The sequence below is a fragment of the Gallinula chloropus genome, assembly GCF_964237585.1.
Source record: "Gallinula chloropus genome assembly, chromosome: 6".
Lineage (NCBI taxonomy): Eukaryota > Metazoa > Chordata > Aves > Gruiformes > Rallidae > Gallinula > Gallinula chloropus.
In genome coordinates this window covers 938,968-959,657 of record NC_140091.1, presented here as the reverse complement: position 1 = coordinate 959,657, position 20,690 = coordinate 938,968, and the positions used below count along the sequence as shown (strand labels likewise).

General features: G+C 52.4%; 1 protein-coding gene across 1 annotated transcript; it reads right to left on the bottom strand.

Moving 5' to 3' along the window:
- Window positions 1-4,135: 4,135 nt before the first annotated feature.
- Window positions 4,136-19,765, bottom strand: LRRC40 (leucine rich repeat containing 40; the record flags this gene model as incomplete). Its single annotated transcript, XM_084266212.1, has 15 exons — window positions 4,136-4,701; window positions 5,538-5,723; window positions 6,533-6,610; window positions 7,526-7,636; window positions 9,060-9,167; window positions 9,946-10,054; window positions 11,422-11,467; window positions 13,878-13,968; window positions 14,235-14,407; window positions 15,476-15,618; window positions 15,805-15,928; window positions 16,916-17,045; window positions 18,339-18,412; window positions 18,973-19,154; window positions 19,618-19,765. The coding sequence occupies 15 exons, from the start codon at window positions 19,763-19,765 to the stop codon at window positions 4,596-4,598; spliced, it is 1,809 nt and encodes a 602-aa protein (XP_084122338.1). The 3' UTR covers window positions 4,136-4,595.
- Window positions 19,766-20,690: the final 925 nt, after the last annotated feature.

Below are 20,690 nucleotides of genomic sequence, written 5' to 3'. Positions count from 1 at the left end.
CACCCACAGGTTTTGGCTGTCCTGGGAGGTTTCCTGTAGCCTCAGACCCTGGTGTACAGCCCGAGCTGCACCGGGCACCGTCCACCCTGCGCACTGACCGTGGTGTTTGTTACTGCGTGTGGGTCTGAGGTTCTGTGGCCAGTCACATTCCAAAGGCAGATGGTGTCTGGGCTTCAGGCTGTTGGGCACTCCCAAGGACACCCGTGTTCCCCCACACAGCTCCCAAATTCCATCAGCAACCTAAAGCTCCGAATGGGAATTTCCATTCCGACCGCAGCCGCCAGCGGGGAATCGGGTGGGGAAGCCCAGCAGCTCTTCCCCACCAGCTTCCTCTAGCGTGGCAGTTCCTCTGGCAATCCATCCCTTAGCTCAGCTGATCCATGCAATAAACACTGATCCTCAGGGAAGGGCTAGATTGGAAAAGGAAGCCTGTGCTGTAACTCCCTTATCCTCATTTCACAACAAGTTTCAAGGAGCAGTCCCAGTGTGCCCAGGGCCGGGCCGGCAGCACGCTGGCTGCTCTGTGGTCTCCTTATGAGGCAGCTCAGAAGAGGAGGAAAAACAGAGGAAGGAACAAGAAAAAGAAAGGAAAACTGAAGCTGCTTCCGAAGTGCTTTTCCTGCTCTGAGGTAGGAGTCTGGAGCAGAGCCCGGGGGCCTGCCGGCCCCTCCAGGCCTAACGCTTCCCCCTGTGCCTGTTCTTGGCGTGCAGTTTTTGTGTTGGTGCTGACAAAGGGGATATTTAGCAGCCAGATGTTCACAGCAGCGACTGTGTCACATCTTCAAATCCCATTTGATGTTGTCCAAGCCTTTTTTCCCCCCATGCCCACACCAGCTCACGTGTCTGATGGCACCAGGCTGCTCCCAAGGGGCCTCGGGCTGTGCCACAGGCTGGGCCGTGCCCGGCTGCAGGTCACTGGCTGGGGCAGAGCTGAGCGAGTCAGCTGAGGGGGGAGTTCCCAACGCTGCAGCCGCAGGGTGGCAAACACAACCCATCGTGGGGTCTGGGGGCAGCCTGGAAGGTGCTGAGGCCTTTACGGTTTCCTGAGCGGGAGCGGCCCGACCTTGGAAAGGTTTCAGCTGAGGTGGCAGCTCCTGAGCAGCTGCTGATGCTGCAGGAGCCAAAACTCCAGCTACACGTTCTGGTCAGACTCACTCTGGAGATGGGTTTGCTGTTGCTAGAAAGCTCTTTGAATGTAAAGATGCTCCTGGGCTAAACCTCTCTGGCTTGTAACATAGCATCCAAGTACCTTATGCAGCCACGAAACCACGTATTTCTGGCTGCAGGTGTATATATGTATATATCCAACAGAGATATATGCAACAGGCAATGCAAAGGCAGGTCAAGGGCACCCCGCAGGTGTCAGTGCGCTCAGGGGCAGGATGGGTCGGGGGCTCTGGGTGCTGGGAGCTGGTGGTGGGGCTCCACTCCCCACCACCCAGGTCCCCAGGACAGCTTCGGCCTCCCACTGCCCCCCTCATCCCACCCAGCCTGGTCAGACAGCGGTAGGGCCGACGCACGCGCCCAGCACAGCCTCACCCCCCCTCCCTTCACAGCCCTTCACCTGGTGGGCTTTGGCGTTTCCAAATGGGAACGCTGTTAGCAGAAGGTTGAGCCCCCTCCCCACAGCCGGCGTGACCCCCCCCCGCTCCCCACCCAGCGCTCCCCCTCCCTGCCCGCGGAGCCCCGCGGAGCCCCGCGCGGCGCCACGTGCGGGCAGCGAGGCGCGAGGGTTCCTGTCACCCGTCCCTCTCGCCAGCGCGAGTGGAACACACCGCGACCATACAACTTTCAGGCCAGTAGTTTGGATAGGATAGGGATTAATTGGTGGTTTGGTTTTTGTGTTGAATCCCCCCCCCCACCTTCCTTCGGCGATGGCGGGCAGCGAGCCCCGTGTGCGGCACAGCAGTGGCACCCAGAGCCCAGGCCGGCTCTCAGGGGAAGGCAAATTTCTCAAGTGGGTGTTTGGGACTCCGAGGGGTCTGATTGGGTCTCTTAAATGAAAAGAAAAGAAAAAAAAGCCCCCCCTAAAAAGAGGAAAAAAAAGAAAAAGACAAACAAAAAAAAAAACCAAAAAAAAAGAAAAAAGCCAAAAAAAAGGTAAAAAGCAAAAAAAAAAAACCAAAAACAAACCCCAAAACCCACTAAAAAGCCTTTTGCCAACCCTCTTCCTGGAGAATTCCAGCAGAGCTGCTGGGAGGGAAGGACACCCCAGCATTGCGTTAGGACTCCATGGCCCTTGCGAGGCGATTCCTGCAGCACCACCAGCCCAGCCACAGCCCCGCAGCACAGGCGGCTTCAGCTCTGCCCGCCGGGGCCTCTCTGCTCCCACGCGCGGCGGCCCCCGGCCCAACACCCGCTCCCATCCGTTCCGTTTTCTACTTGTGAGTTCTGTATCCAGTTCAGAACCAACGGCTTAATTACTTCTTTATTAAAAAATTTTACCATTTTATAAGAGACATGTTTAATTATGATGGAGATGGCTGTATTGTAATTAATATTTTGAGATAATCGTGATTTTGAGCTTAAATTATATACAGAAAACTGGTCATTTTTGTATGTGTTAAAAGATTGCTATATTCCAGATGACTGACTGTACTTTTCAGTTTAATTACGGTATCGATGTAAATAAAGCTGAATGAAGAAATATTTACTACTTTATTAACATAGATTGTGAATGTACTTAATGGTTTTTGCAGTATAAAGACTTCCTGAACTTGAAAGCTGCTTCATTTTCTGTGCGAAAAGGTACTTCAGACACCTCTGTTAACCCTCTCCTTGCCCCGGCGCCCTCCACCCTCTGCTCAGTTCCTTTGCACACGCAGGCTGTACCCTCCCCGTTTCAGTTCCCCGTAGGCCACTTCTCCGTACGGTGCACATCGTGTTTCGAATGCATTTTGCAGATGCTTCTGTACATAAACAACTACAGGGACTAAACCAATGCTGTGCAGTGTATAGCAGAGCCATTTTTCGGCTTTGGTGTACCCAACTTTTTCAGTATTTAAAAAAAAAAAAAAGGTGTTTTGAATAACATTAAAAAGTCTCTTTATTGTACAAATAATAAAAATGTCACCTTATTGTAATTCACTGTTGTCATCTTTTACTGCTGGGAAGGATGTGAGGCTGCCCAAAAGGCTGCTCTGTGCAGCACGGGGGTGGCACTGACCTGGCCCCTGGTCACCAGGAACCATGTACACCTTACACAGCTGGCTGGTACCTCACATAGAATCATAGAATGGTCTGGGTTGGAAGGGACCCCAAGGGTCACAGAGCTCCAACCCCCTGCCACAGGCAGGGACACCAACCTCCAGGCCTGGAGCTACACAAGGCTGCCCAGGGCCCCAGCCAACCCAGCCTTGAACACCTTCAGGGCTGGTGCCAGCCAACACAGGGAGCTGAAGGAAAGGTTCTTTTCCATGCCCAGGGATGCCAGGGCTGGCAGCAGCTGCTGCCCCAGAGGCTGAATGGGAGATGGAGGCCTGGTTCTGTTCCTAGAGCTTGGCAAGGGTCTCCTCCACATGCCAGCTCTGCTGCTGGGGCTTCGCTTGCAGGGCAGTCAGGGGCCTGGCAGCCCTGGGAAGAGGCGACAAGTGCTGGGAGCCAGGCAGCTTCCTCGGCTGGCGCAGCACGGTGCCTGCCAGCCCCTGCCAGGGGCTGTGCACACCCTCCCTCCCCACAGCCCCACACTGTGCCTACACGGGTCCAGCGCCGCTTCTCGGGGTGGTGACACCAGTGTGCAGTGTGGCTTCCAAGCCAAAGCAGCAGCAGATGCTGCCCCACCCTGGGATCCAGCCCCCACCCTGGGATCCAGCCCCCCACCATGGGATCCAGCCCCCCACCCTGGGATCCAGCTCCCCCCACCCTGGGATCCAGCCATCCTGCCTTGGCCTGGGATGGTCAGAGGAGCCGGACCTGCAGCTGCAGGGCAGTGTCAGCTGCTGCCCTCTCCTATCCCTGCAGCCCAGGCACTGCTGCAGCTCCTAAAGCCATTGCTGGCAGGCACAGAAGTGCCTTTACATAAAACAGGCAGAATCTAATCATTACTGGCTAGAAAACCAAATACTAGCACGTGCTTAAAAAGAAACCCACACCATACATCCCACTGGAAACATTTATTGTGAGCACAGCCACCAACAGCACCAACAGCAGCCCAGTCTTGCTTTACATGGGGCACTGTGACCCAGCCCTGCCTGTGGCAGAGTGAGACCACACACGGGGCAGGAGGTTACACAGGGGGTGCCCGAAACCCAGCGCCAGTTCTGCCTCGAGTGCTGTGGTGCTTCAGCCACACAAAGCTGCACTTCAGTGCTCAGGATGCTTGTAAAAATGACCTTAACTGCAGGAACCCATCAGCACCGCGGCTGCCAACAGCAGGTGCTGTTACAAGAAGTGTAAACAGGTAGTGTGGGCATTTAAAACAGGGGGGATGTGGAGGGGAGGGGGTGTTCTTCACATGCAAAGCCCACGCGGTGTTACACACGTGTCACGGACGGGCAGGTGAGCAACAGGCTGTGGAAGCAGGAGGAAGGTGGTGAAACCCTCAGCCCCTGGTCAGCAGCGCTGCCCCAGGGCTCTGCCCAGGGCCCGGCTGCCCCTCAGGTGGGGATCCGGCTCCGCAGGTACTCCAGCACCGCGGCCGTGCCCTTCGCCAGGACGGCTGCCCGCGGCGTGCGGAAGGGGTTTCCTTCCAGCAGGAGCGTCCTAGAACAAGAGAGAGATGCCTGGGGACTGGGTAAAGGTGTTCCCCTTACCACACACGTGCACACTGCGTGTGGACTCCACATTCCTCATTCCTCTCCTGCTCCACGTTTACATTCCCACTCCCCCCCCTGCACACGCTGCTCTCCTTCAGAGACATCTGACTTCTCATTCACACTGTACATCAGTGGTGGCCTGGTAACTGTGGGGACACACCACACATTTACACCTCCAGCAAGCCTCTGCCAGAAGGGAGAGCAAGAAGAACTTCCAAAGCACAGAAATGACACAAGGGGAAAACTCCAGTAAACCACAACCCTCCCTCAGCCTGCTGTGCTTCAGTACACACCCAGCTCCAGAGGCTGCTGCTGGGGGGTATTTGGTATTTCTGAAGTTCCTCAGGTCAGTGTGCTCAAAGGGGGAACCCAGAGGCACTGGTGATCAAGACGCTGGAGGGGCGTCAGGCCACTCCCAGCTGCCTCCCTCTGTGCCCTGTTTGGGGCACAGCAGCCTGGCCCCACGGGCTACACACCAGGAAGGAGCCGAACGCCCGCCCAGGGCTGTCTGGAGGCACACGGGTACCACCTCTCCACACAGAGCATGTAACCAGCTTAGGCTCCAACAGGACTCTCACGAACCAACAGACCCTTTCCAGGATTTTTTAAACCATGAAACAACTCCCCAAATTCTAAACAACCCCCAGGAGCAACTGTCTTGCCTTGCAAATGGTGAGAGGCCCCTTTCCTGTGTGGAGACCCCCAAACCCTCACTGCCCCTTTGTTCTCCTCCCTCTGGCAGAACACACCCCGGAGGAACCAGTCACCACCTGGAACACCCACCTCAGAGATTCACAGTTCCCCAGTTCTGGTGGCACGTGGAGGAGGTCGTTGTTCTGGAGGTCCAGTGTCCCCAGCCTGTCCATCTTCTGCAGCTGCAGAGGGTCCAGGGCCCCAACCTGATTGTTGCTGAGCAGGATCGTCTCCAGCGCCAGGAGGTGGTACAGGACGCTGGGGAAGACTTTGAACCTTCAGGAAGAGACAGGAGGCAAACCCAGGGGAGTCAGAGCAGGGAGCTCAAAGAACCCCCAGCTCCCAAGAGCAGACAGCACGTTAGCTTTGCTCACTCCAGGTAAAGGATTAATCAGGCTGCTCTGAAGGGGGAAAGCGCTGACTGCTGGAGAGGGAGACAGAGCTGAACCACCCCCACTCCCCTCCTGCCCCCCGGACACTCAGAGCTGCTGCAGGATGGGGGCCAAAGTGCAGCCCTGCTGGGGTCCCTGCTGGGATCTGCTGTCAACAAGGCTCTTCAATCCCTCTTGTAACCAGCTGCAACTGCCTCTCTCCAAAACTTTGGTGGCATTAAGATCCCAAACCAACCGCCCCCATGGTATGTCCATATATATTAACTTTTTATGTATATTTATATATGTTTATTCATCTATATTAATTATAAAAATAAATACATTCAATATATTAAAAGATATAATAAATATAAAGAAAAATACATACATATAAAAACTATATAAATGATATACTGTTTATATTTATATATTTTGCTAAATAAAATATATATTTAAAATATGAAAATGAAATCTGCTTATTTATGTATTTATTTTTATTTTAGACACTTATATATTTTATATATAAATATATATTGTGTATATATATATTTATATTGTGTGTGTATATACATATATATTTCTACTTCATCAGTTTCAAGCTCCTGCTAGCTGATCCAGCACCTCCTCATTCTCACATCACAGGAAAATGAGGCTGAATTCAGCCCAACTCTGTTTACTACTGTCTTTAAAAAACAAATCTAAATGGTTGCTCACCTATTGAAAGAGAGGTTTATTATCTGCAGCCTTGTCAGTGCCTCCATTTCTTCAGGTAAAGATGTCAAAAGGTTATTTCTGCATGTCAAATGAAGACCAACAGTAATCACCAACTGCAGGGAGGTTTTAGTGAAGGACCCACAGAGACTGAACATGCTATTTATCAGTGCTAACAGGCTTACCCCAATTAGCTGCTTCATAAATGGGTCAAGACCATGCTCAAGTATGACCTTTACTAACAGAAGCCAGGTTTGCACTCTCATTTCCAGCAGCAGGAGATTTGAGAGCCTGTCCTCTACAGGTTCCCCAGCATTTTGAAGCATCCAACACCTCCACCAACCCACAGGCAGTTGGGGTCCTTGGGGTGTAGGGGAACCACCCACATCTCGGGCACCCACCCCCTCTCTGGGCAGCCCCTTCCAGCCCCTCACCACTCTCTCTGCAAAGAACTTTCCCCCAATCTCTCCTCTCCCCCTTCCCTCCTCCAGCTTCACTCCAGCCCCCTTGTCCTGCCAGTCTCTGCCCTTTAACAAGCTGATTCCCCTCCTGTTCCTGGGGTCCCTTCAGGGACTGGGAGGCTGCAGTGAGGTCCCCCCACAGCCTTCTCTTCTCCAGGCTGACCCAGCCCAGCTCCCTCAGCCTCTCTCCCTAGGGGAGCTGCTCCAGCCCTCTGAGCATCTCCATGGCTCCTCTGACCCCTCTCCACCAGCCCCACATCTTCCTTGTACTGGGCCCCAGCTCTGGACACAGGACTCCAGCTGGGGAGGGCAGAGCAGAGAGGGACAATCCCCTCCCTGTCCCTGCTGCCACCCCTGGTTCTCTTCAGCCAATGCCCAAATCTAGGCCACTGGCTATTTCAGAGCTGTCAGTCACTGAGCTTTCACAGGGACATTTTGGGAAAGGAAGGATCATCCCAGCACTGGAACAGATGGCTGGTTTAAAAAGGCACGAAAACAAGTTCCCAAGAAAGGGAGCCCAAGGCACGTCACAAACCTGATATCCAAATGTGTCAATTTATGGAGCAGGCAAAGCTCTGAGGAGACAGAGGAGATTTTATTGAAGCCAAGGTTGACATCACAAACTGCATCTTTCAGCTCCACGAGCCTGGAACCCAAGATGAATACACTGTAATTAGGTAAGCTCACATCCATGTTCTGTTTCCTAAGTTACCACGGGGAGGGAAACGCTTCATTCTACCAGTCAGGGATACTCTGTGTGTCTTGGGCATTTCAGAAGCAGTTTTGTGGAGTGATGATGATGGAAAAGCTGCTTGTCCTGCACTCTTACTCCTGGTGTAAAGGCAAGGCTCCAAACCACTTTTCTACAGTTATTAGGAGAGAAAAACTTCTCCTACTGATTAGGAGAGCAAATTTTACTACAGAAGCTGCTCACTTAAACACAGCAGAAATGATGGTACAGAGAAGCCATCCCTGTCACCTCCTGCCCAGGGAAGGCTTTAACAGAGAGGTGGGCAATGGTCTCTGCAGCCAGGGGACAGGAGATGGGACAAGGGGCAATGGGCTCAAGCTGCCCCAGGGCAGGGTCAGCTCAGCTGGGAGGGCAAAGTTCTTCCCTGGCAGAGTTGTGGGGCTGTGGCACAGGCTGCCCAGGGAGGGGGCTGAGTCCCCAGCCCTGGGGGTGTTGAACAGAGGGGAGATGAGGTGCTCAGGGAGCTGGGGCAGCACAGGACAGGGACAGTTGGACTCGATGGGCTTAAAGGGCTTTTCCACCCTGGGGATCCTGTGATTCTGCAAGTTCTGTGTGCTAAAGATCCCATGCTCAGCATGCCTGGGTCCCAGTTACCCCACAAACAATAGTGGTAACCTCAAAATTCAGCTTTCATTATTCTCTCAAGCACCAGAGATATAGGAACCTTCCCCTCCTTACACAAAAAGACTGTTCATTCCTACAAGAGCAGACACAGAAAGCTTTCCCCTGCCTGTGGATGAATAGTGAGTGCAGCAGCAGCAAATGCTGCATGATGGGACACAAAACCCATCCAAGAGAGCCATGGAAATGCTCAGGCTTCCTTACCAACCCCCACAAACAACTATGCTACCTGAAGAATATGAATTTAAATACAGCCTCAGCCACAGCAGTGAACTGTCCCCCAGCCACGTGGTGAAAAGCCACTGTGTGGAGGAAACAATGCTGCTCTGTGGTGAAGTGCTGCACTTCATCATCAGGAGAAATCACACCAGCCTCCCCTCATCCATTTCAGAGCCAGATGAACACCAACAGGCAGTGGAAGCACCACTGAGTACAGCCAGGCTTCGTTCTGTGCCAGTCCCCCAGCTCATCAATGAACCCTGCTCACCCTGGAGACACAAGGGTATTGTAGTCAGCATCTCAACTATGGTTTTGCTTGTGGGTGTGACTGTACACACACAGACAGAGACACACACACAGACAGAGACACACACACAGAGCACAGTGCCTAAATGCACCTGATTGGGAAAAACTCCAGATGCTGAGGAACAGAAGCAGAAGAGAGAGTAACAGCTAAGAAGGACCTTTGCACAGGTACCTGGGAGGAATCTCCTTCAGCTGGTTTTTGCTGAAGTTGACAGTGGTGACAGGATTGCTTCTGACTGCATTGAACATGTCATCAGGGATCACAGCTGCCTGCTTCTCACTGGACAAGGGAAAGGGGTTAGCTGAGCAATGCAAACAGGTTCATCATTTAATCACTTCCTATTTATTAACAAGGTGTTTTCATCTTCTTCCAGAAAGAGATGAGCAGTAGAATAGGTATCTAAGGACATAAACCACCATCACCACACTCACAGGACCCGACACCCTGCCCTGTTCTCCTGCTCAAGGAACACCAGCAGGAGCTGAGTGTGTCACTGTCCCACACATGAGTGCTGCACACAGGGCCAGGAAGTGCAGTGTCACTGGCAGGGAACAGATTCCCCCCTCAGCACTGAGGTGTAACTTGGGTCACTGCTCCTTCTGGAGGTCCTGAGCAGCTGTGGTGACCAAAGCCACCCAGCCCTCTCACCAGCAAGGTCCTGGCCACATCCCAGCTCCCAGCAAACCCAGAGTTCCTTCCCTTTCCTAACCTAACAGGCTACCATTGTTGGGTGGATTGAAGAAGAAACCAAAGAGATACTCATGTACCACCAGATGTTTTGAGACTTAATTGCTAAAGCAGCTCCAGAGGTACCAAAAGAACAGGAAGGTATTAAGCATCTGGGTGAGCTAAAAGGGATGTTACCCTGGGATACCTGGTAACACAAAGAAAGGGCTTTGAAACACCTGCAAATCAGATCTGCCTGTTGAGCTCAGTGACTATAAAGGGGAAATGCACAACTGCAGGAGGATTTGCAGAGTTCAGTATGTATCAGGGAGTAAAACCACAGGAGGGTGTTCCCCCAGCTTCAGGAGAGGTCATATTTCAAAACCCTTACCTATATTCCAGTAGTTTTAGTGAGGTGATGGCGTGCATGTTAATCCTTGACTCACTTGGAAGAGTCATGGCTGTCACAGGAGGCTCCTCCTTTGGGCTGGTGACATCATCTAGAGAGGGAAAATGTCTACAGTCACACAAACTACAGGCTGCAGCCATGTGTGGTGCTCCCAACAGAGAGGTTCAGTGTCCCTGTCACCTGCCATCACCCTCTGTAACTCCTCCTGTACTCCTGTAATCTGCTTTTGGGGGGGAGAGGAGGGAAGAGGCAACTGCCCTGGGTGTTGAAGGAACACCCAAGAAGCAATGGAAATGTTATGGTTAAGGCTGGGAGAGCTGGGCTGGGTCAGCCTGGAGAAGAGAAGGCTGTGGGGGGACCTCACTGCAGCCTCCCAGTCCCTGAAGGGAGCAGAGGAACAGGAGGGGAATCAGTTTGTTAAAGGACAGAGACCTCCTGAAGCGATTCTCCAGGCTGCAGTAGCCTAATTAATGCTGCCATCCTCTGGCAGACAGAGAGACAGCCCACCCAGGAAGAGGATAACTCACAGGTGCCACTTTCAGTGCCAGCTGCCCACCTGTAAACCTGTAAAACCTTCTAAAATAAAAGGTTAAGCTTTTCTCTTTGCCATTTAAGTACAGTGTGACCGTTTCTGTATCACACTGAACATGACCTGGGTCATTTTTCCTACTTTAGGTCTTAAATTTTAAGAAAGATGAAGATTTCTAAAGGTCCTTTTGGTGCTGCCTCATCCCCAGAGGCAGAGCTCTGAATCCCAGAGGAACCTGCAACACCACACAGCAGAGCAGGAGCCTCCCTGAAGCTCTGCATCTGACTGTCTGCTTTAGGGCTTTCTTATCACTTCCATAGGGAATGCTGGGACCAAGGCTGGTACAGGGTGGGAAGATGAATTCTAACAGGGCAGGGGTGGGCTGATGTTTAAAATAATCAGCTCCTTTCCCCTCAGAGCTTCTTAGCATGTTCTCATTCACTACCTGCAAGGCAGACTTGCTCCATGCTCATACTTTCTGGGAGCCACAGGACTGTCCTGCCTGTGTTACCTTTGCCAAACAGCCTCTGCTCTTTGCTACTGTGAGCAAGGCAGCAGACAGACAGACAGCATGCTTAAAAAGAACCACCCCTTCTGTAAACTCCCCATGGTGATCAGGGGGAGGGAAAATTTAAAAGAAGGTAAAAAAGCTCCTGGAATTCCCATGCAAAATGTATAAAGGGACCAGGGGAAAAATACTTAAAGATTACTTATAATCCTCAATAATGAATAGGTTTGTGCTTAGTGTTATCTAACAGAATAAGACAAAGAAACAACACTGAAATATAAGAGCAACTGCCCAGTAAGAGAAAGGTCTATTACCATGGGATACCTGGAGGGAACTGGGTTGGGACAGCTACCCCTCTGCAGGTTCTGACTGGTTTTATAGAAAGGCAGTCTTTAAAATGCAGTGTGATAGAGCAACATACCTTGGATTTTGCTTCTTAGGTATTTCAGGAGTTCCTGAGTGCCTTTCTTAAAAACAAAGACAAGGAAAGGTGAGTAAGCATTTGCCTGGCAGGGCTGATGGGTGGTGTGACAAGGAAGAGCAGTGATCCCCAGTGGCTGGCTGGAAAACCCACCTCACCTTCCTAGGGAACAACCTGTGCAGCACCTTATGAACTCCCAGCTTTTCAGTGCTGTTTGTTTATTCCAGTTGAAGATTTCCAGTTGCCAGGTTGGATGGGGCTGTGGGCACCCTGGGATAGTGAAAGGTGTCCCTGCCAGTTTGGGCTTTGAGGTCCTGCCCAACCCTGCCCAGCCTGGGGTTCTGTGATCCCTGTGTCACTGCCTTAGGCTCTGCCTTTGCAGCTTTTTATCTCGTTCTCCAGTCCCAAGAACAAGATAAAAAGCATTTAAATTCACTTAAGCTTCTAAAAAAAGTCTAAACCAACTATGAATTGAAGAAGAAATTGAAGAGTTGTCAAAGCAGCTGACTGTTCAATGTTCCAGGAACTTTTTATGTCTAAAATTATAAGCTCTGGGGAAAACACTGCAGGTTACATCATCTGGATGGACTTTTAACATCTGGATTCTCTAAAGATTTGACTTTGACTCCTCTTGTAGCCACTACTACTGGGTAAACACAGTTACCACCTGCACAAGCCATGAGTGAGTAACCATAATCCCATCCAGCCCATTTGTCTCAGGATAAAGCTCTGCTTTCCTCACAACCTTACATGCTTCTCCTTGATGCTTTAAAGCCAGGGACCCACCTGAAGCACTGACCATGAGTCACCACCTCTCACTCCAGCTGACAACTGTACCCCATGCAGCAAGAGACAGACTGATCTGAAGGCAGAGTGGATACAGGGAATGTGGAGGTGGGAACCTGGCCAGACATCAGAAACCAGACAAAAGACTGTGGGAGAGAGAGGTGGGAGGGACTGGGACTGCCTGCAGGCATGGCTTGGCACTACAGCCCTCAGGCTGAGCAAGGCAAGGGAAGCCCTAAGGAAGAACCTGGAGAATTCTAAGGGAAAGGTGAAGGTCAAACACAAGGCTGAGTAACAGTCATGTGGCTTGTGGGAGAGGAAAGCAGGACAGTCAAATCAAAGCTCAGCAGCCAGGAGAGGGCATGTTACACAAAAGGGAGAGACTAGGATTCAACAGAGGATGAGTGGAATGGGTTTGGGATGAGAATGAGAGGTCTGAGAGGCAGGGAAAGATGACATGGAGCAGGGTCAGGCAAGGGAAGAGCCTGTGCCTGTTGGGCTACACATCCCCCTGCCTTTGCCAGTCCCTAACCTCAGTATTCACCTGCTGCTAAGAGGTGCCTGGGGAACCCTACTGCCTTTCCCAATCACTCCTCTGCATCCAGGGAGGTGTGTAATTCCTGTCATACAGATGTGTGGGAATGGGTCCAGGGAGTATCAATACCAAATGTCACAATGGAACCCTTGGACCTGTCGGCTGCTACAAACCTGAATTGCACAGAGGAGATCACACCCATCTGTGCTCTTCATTTCAAAGACAGTGACCCTGAGCAGTGAGGGAAAAGCAGAACTCAAGCAGCCAGGCAACCCCAGCTCCTTTGCACGTGCATTTTAAGCCAACTCTGAGCTCTGGAATCAGGTATGACTTCCACCCAGGAAGCCCTCTCACCAGGTCAGTGCACACCATGCTCCCTTCAGCAGACAGATGATGTTCACCCTCCTCTGACACACATTACCAAATTTGATTGCAATGGTCTCCTGTGCTGTTTATTTTTAGAGAATCCCACTGCTTTGCAAACACTTGTTTTACTACACTGGCAAGAGCAGAGAGAGGAGTAATGTATACCACCAAGAAGAGGGGCCTGCTGGAGAACAAAATAAAAGGGAATTCTATAGCAGCAGTCATGCCCACAACCCCAGCCTCCCTACTGCTCCAAGTGCTTGTTTCCTCATGCACAGCTCCCACCTTCACTTTGCTGACTACCTATAAAGAGAGCACAGAGCTGAGCTGCAGGTTACCCTTGAGAAAATGAGGTACACCTGACTGTCACTGCTCAAAACCCAACTGCCATCAAGTATGCTTTGGAAACTGAATCCTAGATCCTTAATTCAGGGAAGTGGGAAACAAAAGCCAGAACCCCATGCTCAGCTAGGGAAGAACTGATGTCAAGGGCTTGCCTAGCACTGGAATGAACCCTGACTGCAGCAGGGCTAGGCAGCAGACAGCTGCCTTGCCCTTCTCCTCCCAGACATCCATAGCTTCATTCACAATATAAATTACAATCTCAGCAGCAGCAGGTCCTGTGACAACCCCCTCTAATCCAGAGTCTTACACACTGCTCCAGACTCCAGTGGAGAGGGCACCCACAGCACAGTGTGCACAACCACCCCGTGGGTAAGAGGCCCACAGGCAGGGCCAGCCAGCCCCCCACACTGCTGGTGGTGCTCACCTGCAGGAGGTCCCTGCGGATGGTCCTCAGAGGATTGCCCTCCAGGGCCAGGAACTTCAGCTGAGGGAGGTTCCCCAGTGTGTAAGGCAGCCTGCAAAGGGAAACAGCTCCTTTCAGAGCGGGTCTGCCACACAGCCTGGCTCTCTGAAGCTCAGGTTCACACAGAAAGGTGCAGAACAGGTTACATTTAAGGAGGGCAGGGTTTGATTGTAGTGTTTACATAGCACAGAAAGGGCTCGTTCATTTTAGCAGAGCCCTTTTTTTAACTGCATTTTGCAGAGTGAGCTGCGTCACCTAAAGGATCATCTCTCACTACATGTGGAGCTATGCCCCAGCACAGGCAGTCCTTAATATTACCTACTGATATCATTGTTGGAGAGGTCGAGTCGCTCCAGCTTCTGAAGCACAGTGATTTCATCAGGGACTGACTTGATCTTGTTGTCTCTGAGTTCCAGCACTGAGAGGGAATTCAGATGCTTCAGATTCTCTGCATTCAGTATTTCAATCTGATTTTCTCCAGCATGTAATTCCTACAGGAACAAAGATCACCCACAATCCTGTTACTCCAGTGAAATCCCTTTGTAACTTGCTCCTCCTCTCAATCATGACATCAGCAAAACGATGTGGAGAAAAACAGGTCACTAATCCCTTTCATCTGCCTATGTCACATCAAAGCCTCTGAAGATCCAGAGACAGGAGCCTGAATTTAGCTCCTCTGAAACCATCACAGCACCCTCAGCTTTGAGTTCTGTTTCCAAGCTGGGAATAAATTCACTCTGCACCCATCAAGGACTCCTCAGCAACTTCTTTGCTTAGGAATTTTCCTAAATTCCAAGGCAGAGGAAGTTGAGAGGGCAGCTCTCCATGCCCCTGCTGGAAATGGCTCACTTGTAATGGAAAACTGAGTTGATCTTTAGACCAAGAAGAGTGTAGGCATGCTGCTGGCCCCAGTCAGACAATGAGCTTCACCTATCAAAGTGAACTTCTGTTAGAGAATGCTGAAATAGCTTGGGATTTTAACTGCTGAGTTCAGAGTTACACAGAACTAAGCTATCTGCTGCCTTTGATGGATCTGGTCACTGGAAACACCACACTGATACAGCCATCTGGGTGGCCCCACTGTTTTTCTGTGAGTTGAGCAGCAAGTTGCTGCTGTTCTGAGGCAGGCAGCTATCAATTGTAAACACATGGGGAATTAAGGCTGCAAAGTATTTGGAAGATTGGGTTAAAAAGAAAAAAAACCAGTCTACTTTCTCTGCAGTTAGAAAGAAAAAAAAAAACAGTGAACAACAAAGTAAAATTATCAAAAAAAATGTTCCTAGAGATAAAATAGAACCATTGCAGGCAGTGTTAGGGCTCAGTTACTCCTCTTCTAGGTATTTGTTTTCCAAACCTGAAGAGTACTGCTGCACATTTGTCTTCCTGAAGATGGGCAGGAAGAACAACAGCAAACAGGGACGTAGTACACCAAGGTCTAAAGACAGAAATGCCAGCTTCTGATCACAGCACTGATCAAAACCTTGTGTTTCAAGTCAACAGCTATTATTTTAAGAGCTTACAGCACACACACTTGCAGTGCCACCCATTTCAAGCCTCACCTTCAGCAGTTTGCAAGAGGGGAATTCTGGTAAGGAACGTAGCTTGTTTTTCCTCAGGTAGAGCTGTTCCAAAGATGCCATAGTTGCTAATTTAGAAGGTACAGTTTCCAGGTAGTTTTTAGTGCAATCCAGGTGTCTTAAGCCTACAGAAGCAAGCAGGCAAGAGACAAACAGAAACAGAAGCAAGCAGGCAAGAGACAAACAGAAAAGTAACAGAAAACACACTAAGAATCTATTTTTCTCAATCCTGAATAGTATGTTCTGTATTTCTGAATGGCAGATACAGAACTGGCTGGGTGGCACTTCATAACCTGGGGAAACTCACTCACTTTTCATGGCACTGATATCTGCAGGCAGGCTCTTGAGCTGATTACAAGCCAAATTGAGTCGCACCAAGTTAATGAGCGAAGCGAAACTGGTTGGAATGTCTGAGAGATGGTTGTTGGACAGATCCTGCAGAGAGAGGGGGGGGGTTAGAAATAGATGTTTAAAATATCCCATGAGTACTGTGACTGCAAAGTTAATTACTGGCAGAACATTAAAATTAGATTGCTGAAACCTTTGGGATCTCCCTGGTAGAAATGTGAGTGGAAGGAACAGATCTCCCATGACTGACAGATCACCAGGGACTGTCTCCTTCTTAAACTATTGGGTAAAATTTGGGTTTAAAACAACCCCCAACCCAAAACCATGCCATATAATAACTGACAGCCTACACAAGCTGTTGGACTATTCACAAAGTTCATAGAATCACAGAATCTTAGGGGTTGGAAGGGCCCTCCAGAGCCCATGGGGTCCAACCCCCTGCCCAAGCAGGGTCCCTAGGACAGGTCAGGGCTGGAATCTCTCCAGAGAAGGAGACTCCACACCCCCTGGCCAGCCTGTCCCAGGGCTCCCTCACCCTCACTGGGAAGAAGTTCTTCCCCACATTGGGGGGGAACTCCCTGTGCTCCAACTTGAGCCCATCACCCCTCGTCCTGTCCCCACAGACACTGAGCAGAGGCTGCCCATGGCCCCCTGTGTCCCACCCTTCAGCTATTGATAAACACTGATCAGATCCCCTCTCAGGCTTCTTCTCTGCAGGCTGAACAGCCCCAGCTCCCTCAGCCTTTCCTCTCAGGGGAGATGCTCCAGGCCCTTCAGCATCTCTGTCCCTCCTCTGGACTCTCTCCAGGAGATCCCTGGCTGTTTGATCCCAGGGAGCCCAGCACTGGACACAACACTCCAGGTGGGGCCTGGCCAGGGCAGAGCAGAGGGGGAGGATCCCCTCCTGTCACCTGCTGCCCACACTCCTCCTGATGCCCCCCAGGGTCCCCTTGGCTCTCTCAGCCCCCAGGGCACTCTGGTAAGCTATGGGGGGGGGGTTAATTAGCAGCAGCAAAACATGGGTAAATCAGCCTTTTTGCAGAAAGAAGTCTTTTTCAGAAAGTGGTGATTTACTAATTCTTCTAAATGGACGAGCTGTCCAAATCCCCCCGGCAAGTGGCTCAGCTCATTGTGCTGGAGGAGGAGGCTCTTCAGACGCGGCAACTGCATCAGCTCTTCTGGGATGCTTTCCAGTTTATTGTGGCTGCATTGGAACAGGGAACACAAGGGGCAAAAGCAATTACTGAGTGCTTCCAAGACCTTAACTGCCTCGTTACACCACTTACACCAGCCAGGTTACACTAGCCACACACACGTCCTGCTGAAACACAAACTCTGCAGACCTGAGGGTGTGTGCAAAGCACACCCAGCATCAGACACACCAGATATTCCATGCTGGGACCAACTACTAATTACATCTGGACTAAAGCTAAAGGAGGGAAGGTTTAGATTAGATATTAGGGGGAAGTTCTTTGCAGAGAGAGTGGTGAGGGGCTGGAAGGGGCTGCCCAGAGAGGGGGTGGGTGCCCCGTCCCTGGGGGTGTTCAAGGCCAGGTTGGATGGGGCCCTGGGCAACCTTGTGTAGCTCCAGGCCTGGAGGTTGGTGTCCCTGCCTGTGGCAGGGGGTTGGAGCTCTGGGACCCTTGGGGTCCCTTCCAACCCAGACCAGGCTGGGATTCTATGATTCTATGATCTGCAGCCAGACAGGCTTCAGCAAAACCCTCCCACACTAGAGTGTGGATGGATGGATGGATGGATGGATGGATGGATGGATGGATGGATGGATGGATGGATGGATGGATGGATGGGTGGATGGATGGATGGGTGGATGGATGGATGGGTGGGTGGATGGGTGGGTGGATGGGTGGGTGGGTGGATGCCTGCAGTTCAGGGCACTGTCACCTGGACGAAAAATACGTCTTCTAAACTGTTACAGCCCTCTACAGTGGATTAGCTTCCTGGGAGAAATTAATTGCCTTTATTTGCTCAAGAACACTTTAAAACCCTCATCTGAATTTACAAAATTCCAGCTGGATCTTTCATTCACCTGTTTCACTTGGTTTGTGCACACAGCAGCAGCACAACCCTCTCTCCTTGTGCACAAATTCACAACATTACAGAAGAATATGAACTTTCCCACATGAACAAGATCTATACAATGATTTCCAAGGCACACTATTCACGACAAAGAGCATTCTCCTTCCTTTAAATCAAAACAGCCAGAGCCAAAGGAACACACACTTTGTTTGGGTGTGATTATTCCAAGCAAGGCTGTGACTTCAAGCATCAGCAAAAATCATTTTCACAGACCTAAGATCATCAGGTTTTATCCAAAACTTAAGGTTTTCAACACACTAATATGCCTTAGCTCAAAACCTAACATTCATTTACTGGAAGAAAATGTGATATCCTGGATCTCTTATCCACACCACAGAACCCACACCACAGCACTTCTCATGCTCTGAGTCTGTGCCACGATGTGATGTCGCTTACTTACCTGACATCAAGTTTCTGAAGATTTTCTAATTGTCCTAAAGCAGAAGGCAGAGATGTCAGCTGATTATCATGCACCTGGGAAACAAAGGGTTTAGAATGCAGTTACTGATTTGTACCTTGCAGATTTTTTTTTCTCCTACCCCAGAAACAAAAGAGAACTGAATGGTTTTATATGTGCCTCAGAGCAATTACCAACTGCAGCAAACATCTGAGACTTTGTTTTCCCACCTCCACCAGAGATTAAGGCCCTTCCATAACGGGATCATCTGAGGGAGCTGGGGCTGTTCAGCCTGGAGAAAAGAAGACTAAGGGGGGACCTTATTAAAGTTTATAAATATCTGAAGAGTGGGATGCAGGGGGACACGGGCAGCCTCTGCTCAGTGTCTGTGGGGACAGGACAAGGGGCAATGGCTGCAAGTTGGAGCACAGGGAGTTCCCCCCAATGTGGGGAAGAACTTCTTGCCAGTGAGGGTGAGGGAGCCCTGGGACAGGCTGCCCAGGGGGTGTGGAGTCTCCTTCTCTGGAGAGATTCCAGCCCTGACCTGTCCTAGGGACCCTGCTTGGGCAGGGGGTTGGACCCCATGGGCTGTGGAGGCCCCTTCCCACCCCTGTGATCTGTGACTCACGGTACTTACATCCAGAACAGTGAGCGCAGGCAGCAGCTTGACATCCTCTGCGAGGCACTGCAGCCTGTTTGAGGCGAGGATCAGCTTGGTCAGGTCCGTCTGCTCCCACCAGCGGTCGGCAGCGCCGAAGGAGAGGTTCTGACGAGCCTCCTCGGGAGTGTCCAGGTTGATGCGCCACACGTGCTGCGGCACTGCGAGGACAAGCACACGCTCTCACTGAGGTATCCCGGCATTTACTCCCAAACTTCCCCTGCCACGGCGACTCTCACGTCCGTGTGCACGCTCAGTCAGCTCTTTGTCCGGAGACGCTTCTCCAGGGCTGACACGAAGGATGGAAACCTGCCCCCGGCAACCGAGAGCGAGCTGAGCTGCAGCCAGACAGCAGAAAAGGCTCGCTGCTGCTGCCCGCTCCGTCCTCCCCTGCCCCGCCTGAGCCCCCCGCTCCCCGGGAGGGCCGAGGACTCGCCCCCAGCCGGCCGCTCCCCGCCGCCGCCGCTTCCCGCCCGGCTGCGAGCCCGGCTCGGGGCTGCCGAGCCGCGGGGGAGCCCGGCCGCCTTCCTCCAGCTTCGGGGAGCCAGGAGCGGCGCGGCCCCGAGCTCGCCCACACCCGCCCCGGGAGGCAGCGGGGCTGCGGGGCCGGCCGGCCGCGCTCACCCTCGCTGAGGCCCCGGCCCGACAGGTTTAACTGGCCGCTCTTCCGCGCCGCCCGGAGCAGCCCCTGCGGCACGGCGGAGCCCGGCTCCTCCGGCGGCCTGAAGCCGGCGCGGGGATCGCCAGCCCGCGCTCGCCGCGCCGCCGCCATCCCTCGCCGGAGCCGCGGCGGCACCGCCCCGGCGCGCAGGCGGGGCCCAGCCCCGGCAGCCGCCGGCTCCCCCTGCCCGCCTCGGCCCCGGCCGCCATTTGCCGTGCGGGCTGGGAGCCGCGACGCCGAAATGGTGCCCGAAATGGGAGAGGGGGCCGGGGGCGAAGCCTCCAACCCTCGCTCCCTGCCGTGCCCGGGGCTGCCGCCCGCAGGGGCCGTTTGCATCTCCCCGAGGGGTGCTGGAGGGTGCTGGAGGCTGCTCCGGCTCCTGCCACACTGAGCAGCCCAGCTGCTGCCTTTGTGCAAGGTGATGGTGGCTGTTCCCATACGGATCTCGGCTCTGTGTGTGGGTTTCACCATCCAGACCAGAGAGTGGTGAGGGGCTGGAACAGGCTGCCCAGAGAGGGGGTGGGTGCCCCATCCCTGGGGGTGTTCCAGGCCAGGTTGGCTGGGGCCCTGGGCAGCCTTGTGTAGCTCCAGGCCTGGAGGTTGGTGTCCCTGCCTGTGGCAGGGGGTTGGAGCTCTGGGACCCTTGGGGGCCCTTCCAACCCAGACCAGGCTGGGATTCTATGACCAGTTTGCTGCTCATCCATCGCTCCCTCCAGCCACGGGAGGGCAAAGGAGAAGCCCCGTCCCCTCCACAGCAGCGCTCCCCTCAGCACTTGGGACAGACACACGCCCCACACACGAGGCGAGACCAGGAACTGTGGCTGCCAAGGCACTGAGGACACAGAACCCTCAGGAAGGATGGGAGGGCCGGCAGCAAACCCGCTGCTGCTCTGCAGGCCGTGGGATGCTGCTCCTGCTTGCTGCCCTTCCTCACCCCTGTTCCTTCTGCTAAGGGCTCTCTCACAACTACGAATACACACTAAACAGCCCAAGAGCTTCAAACACACACATATCATGCACCAAATAAAAAGCTACC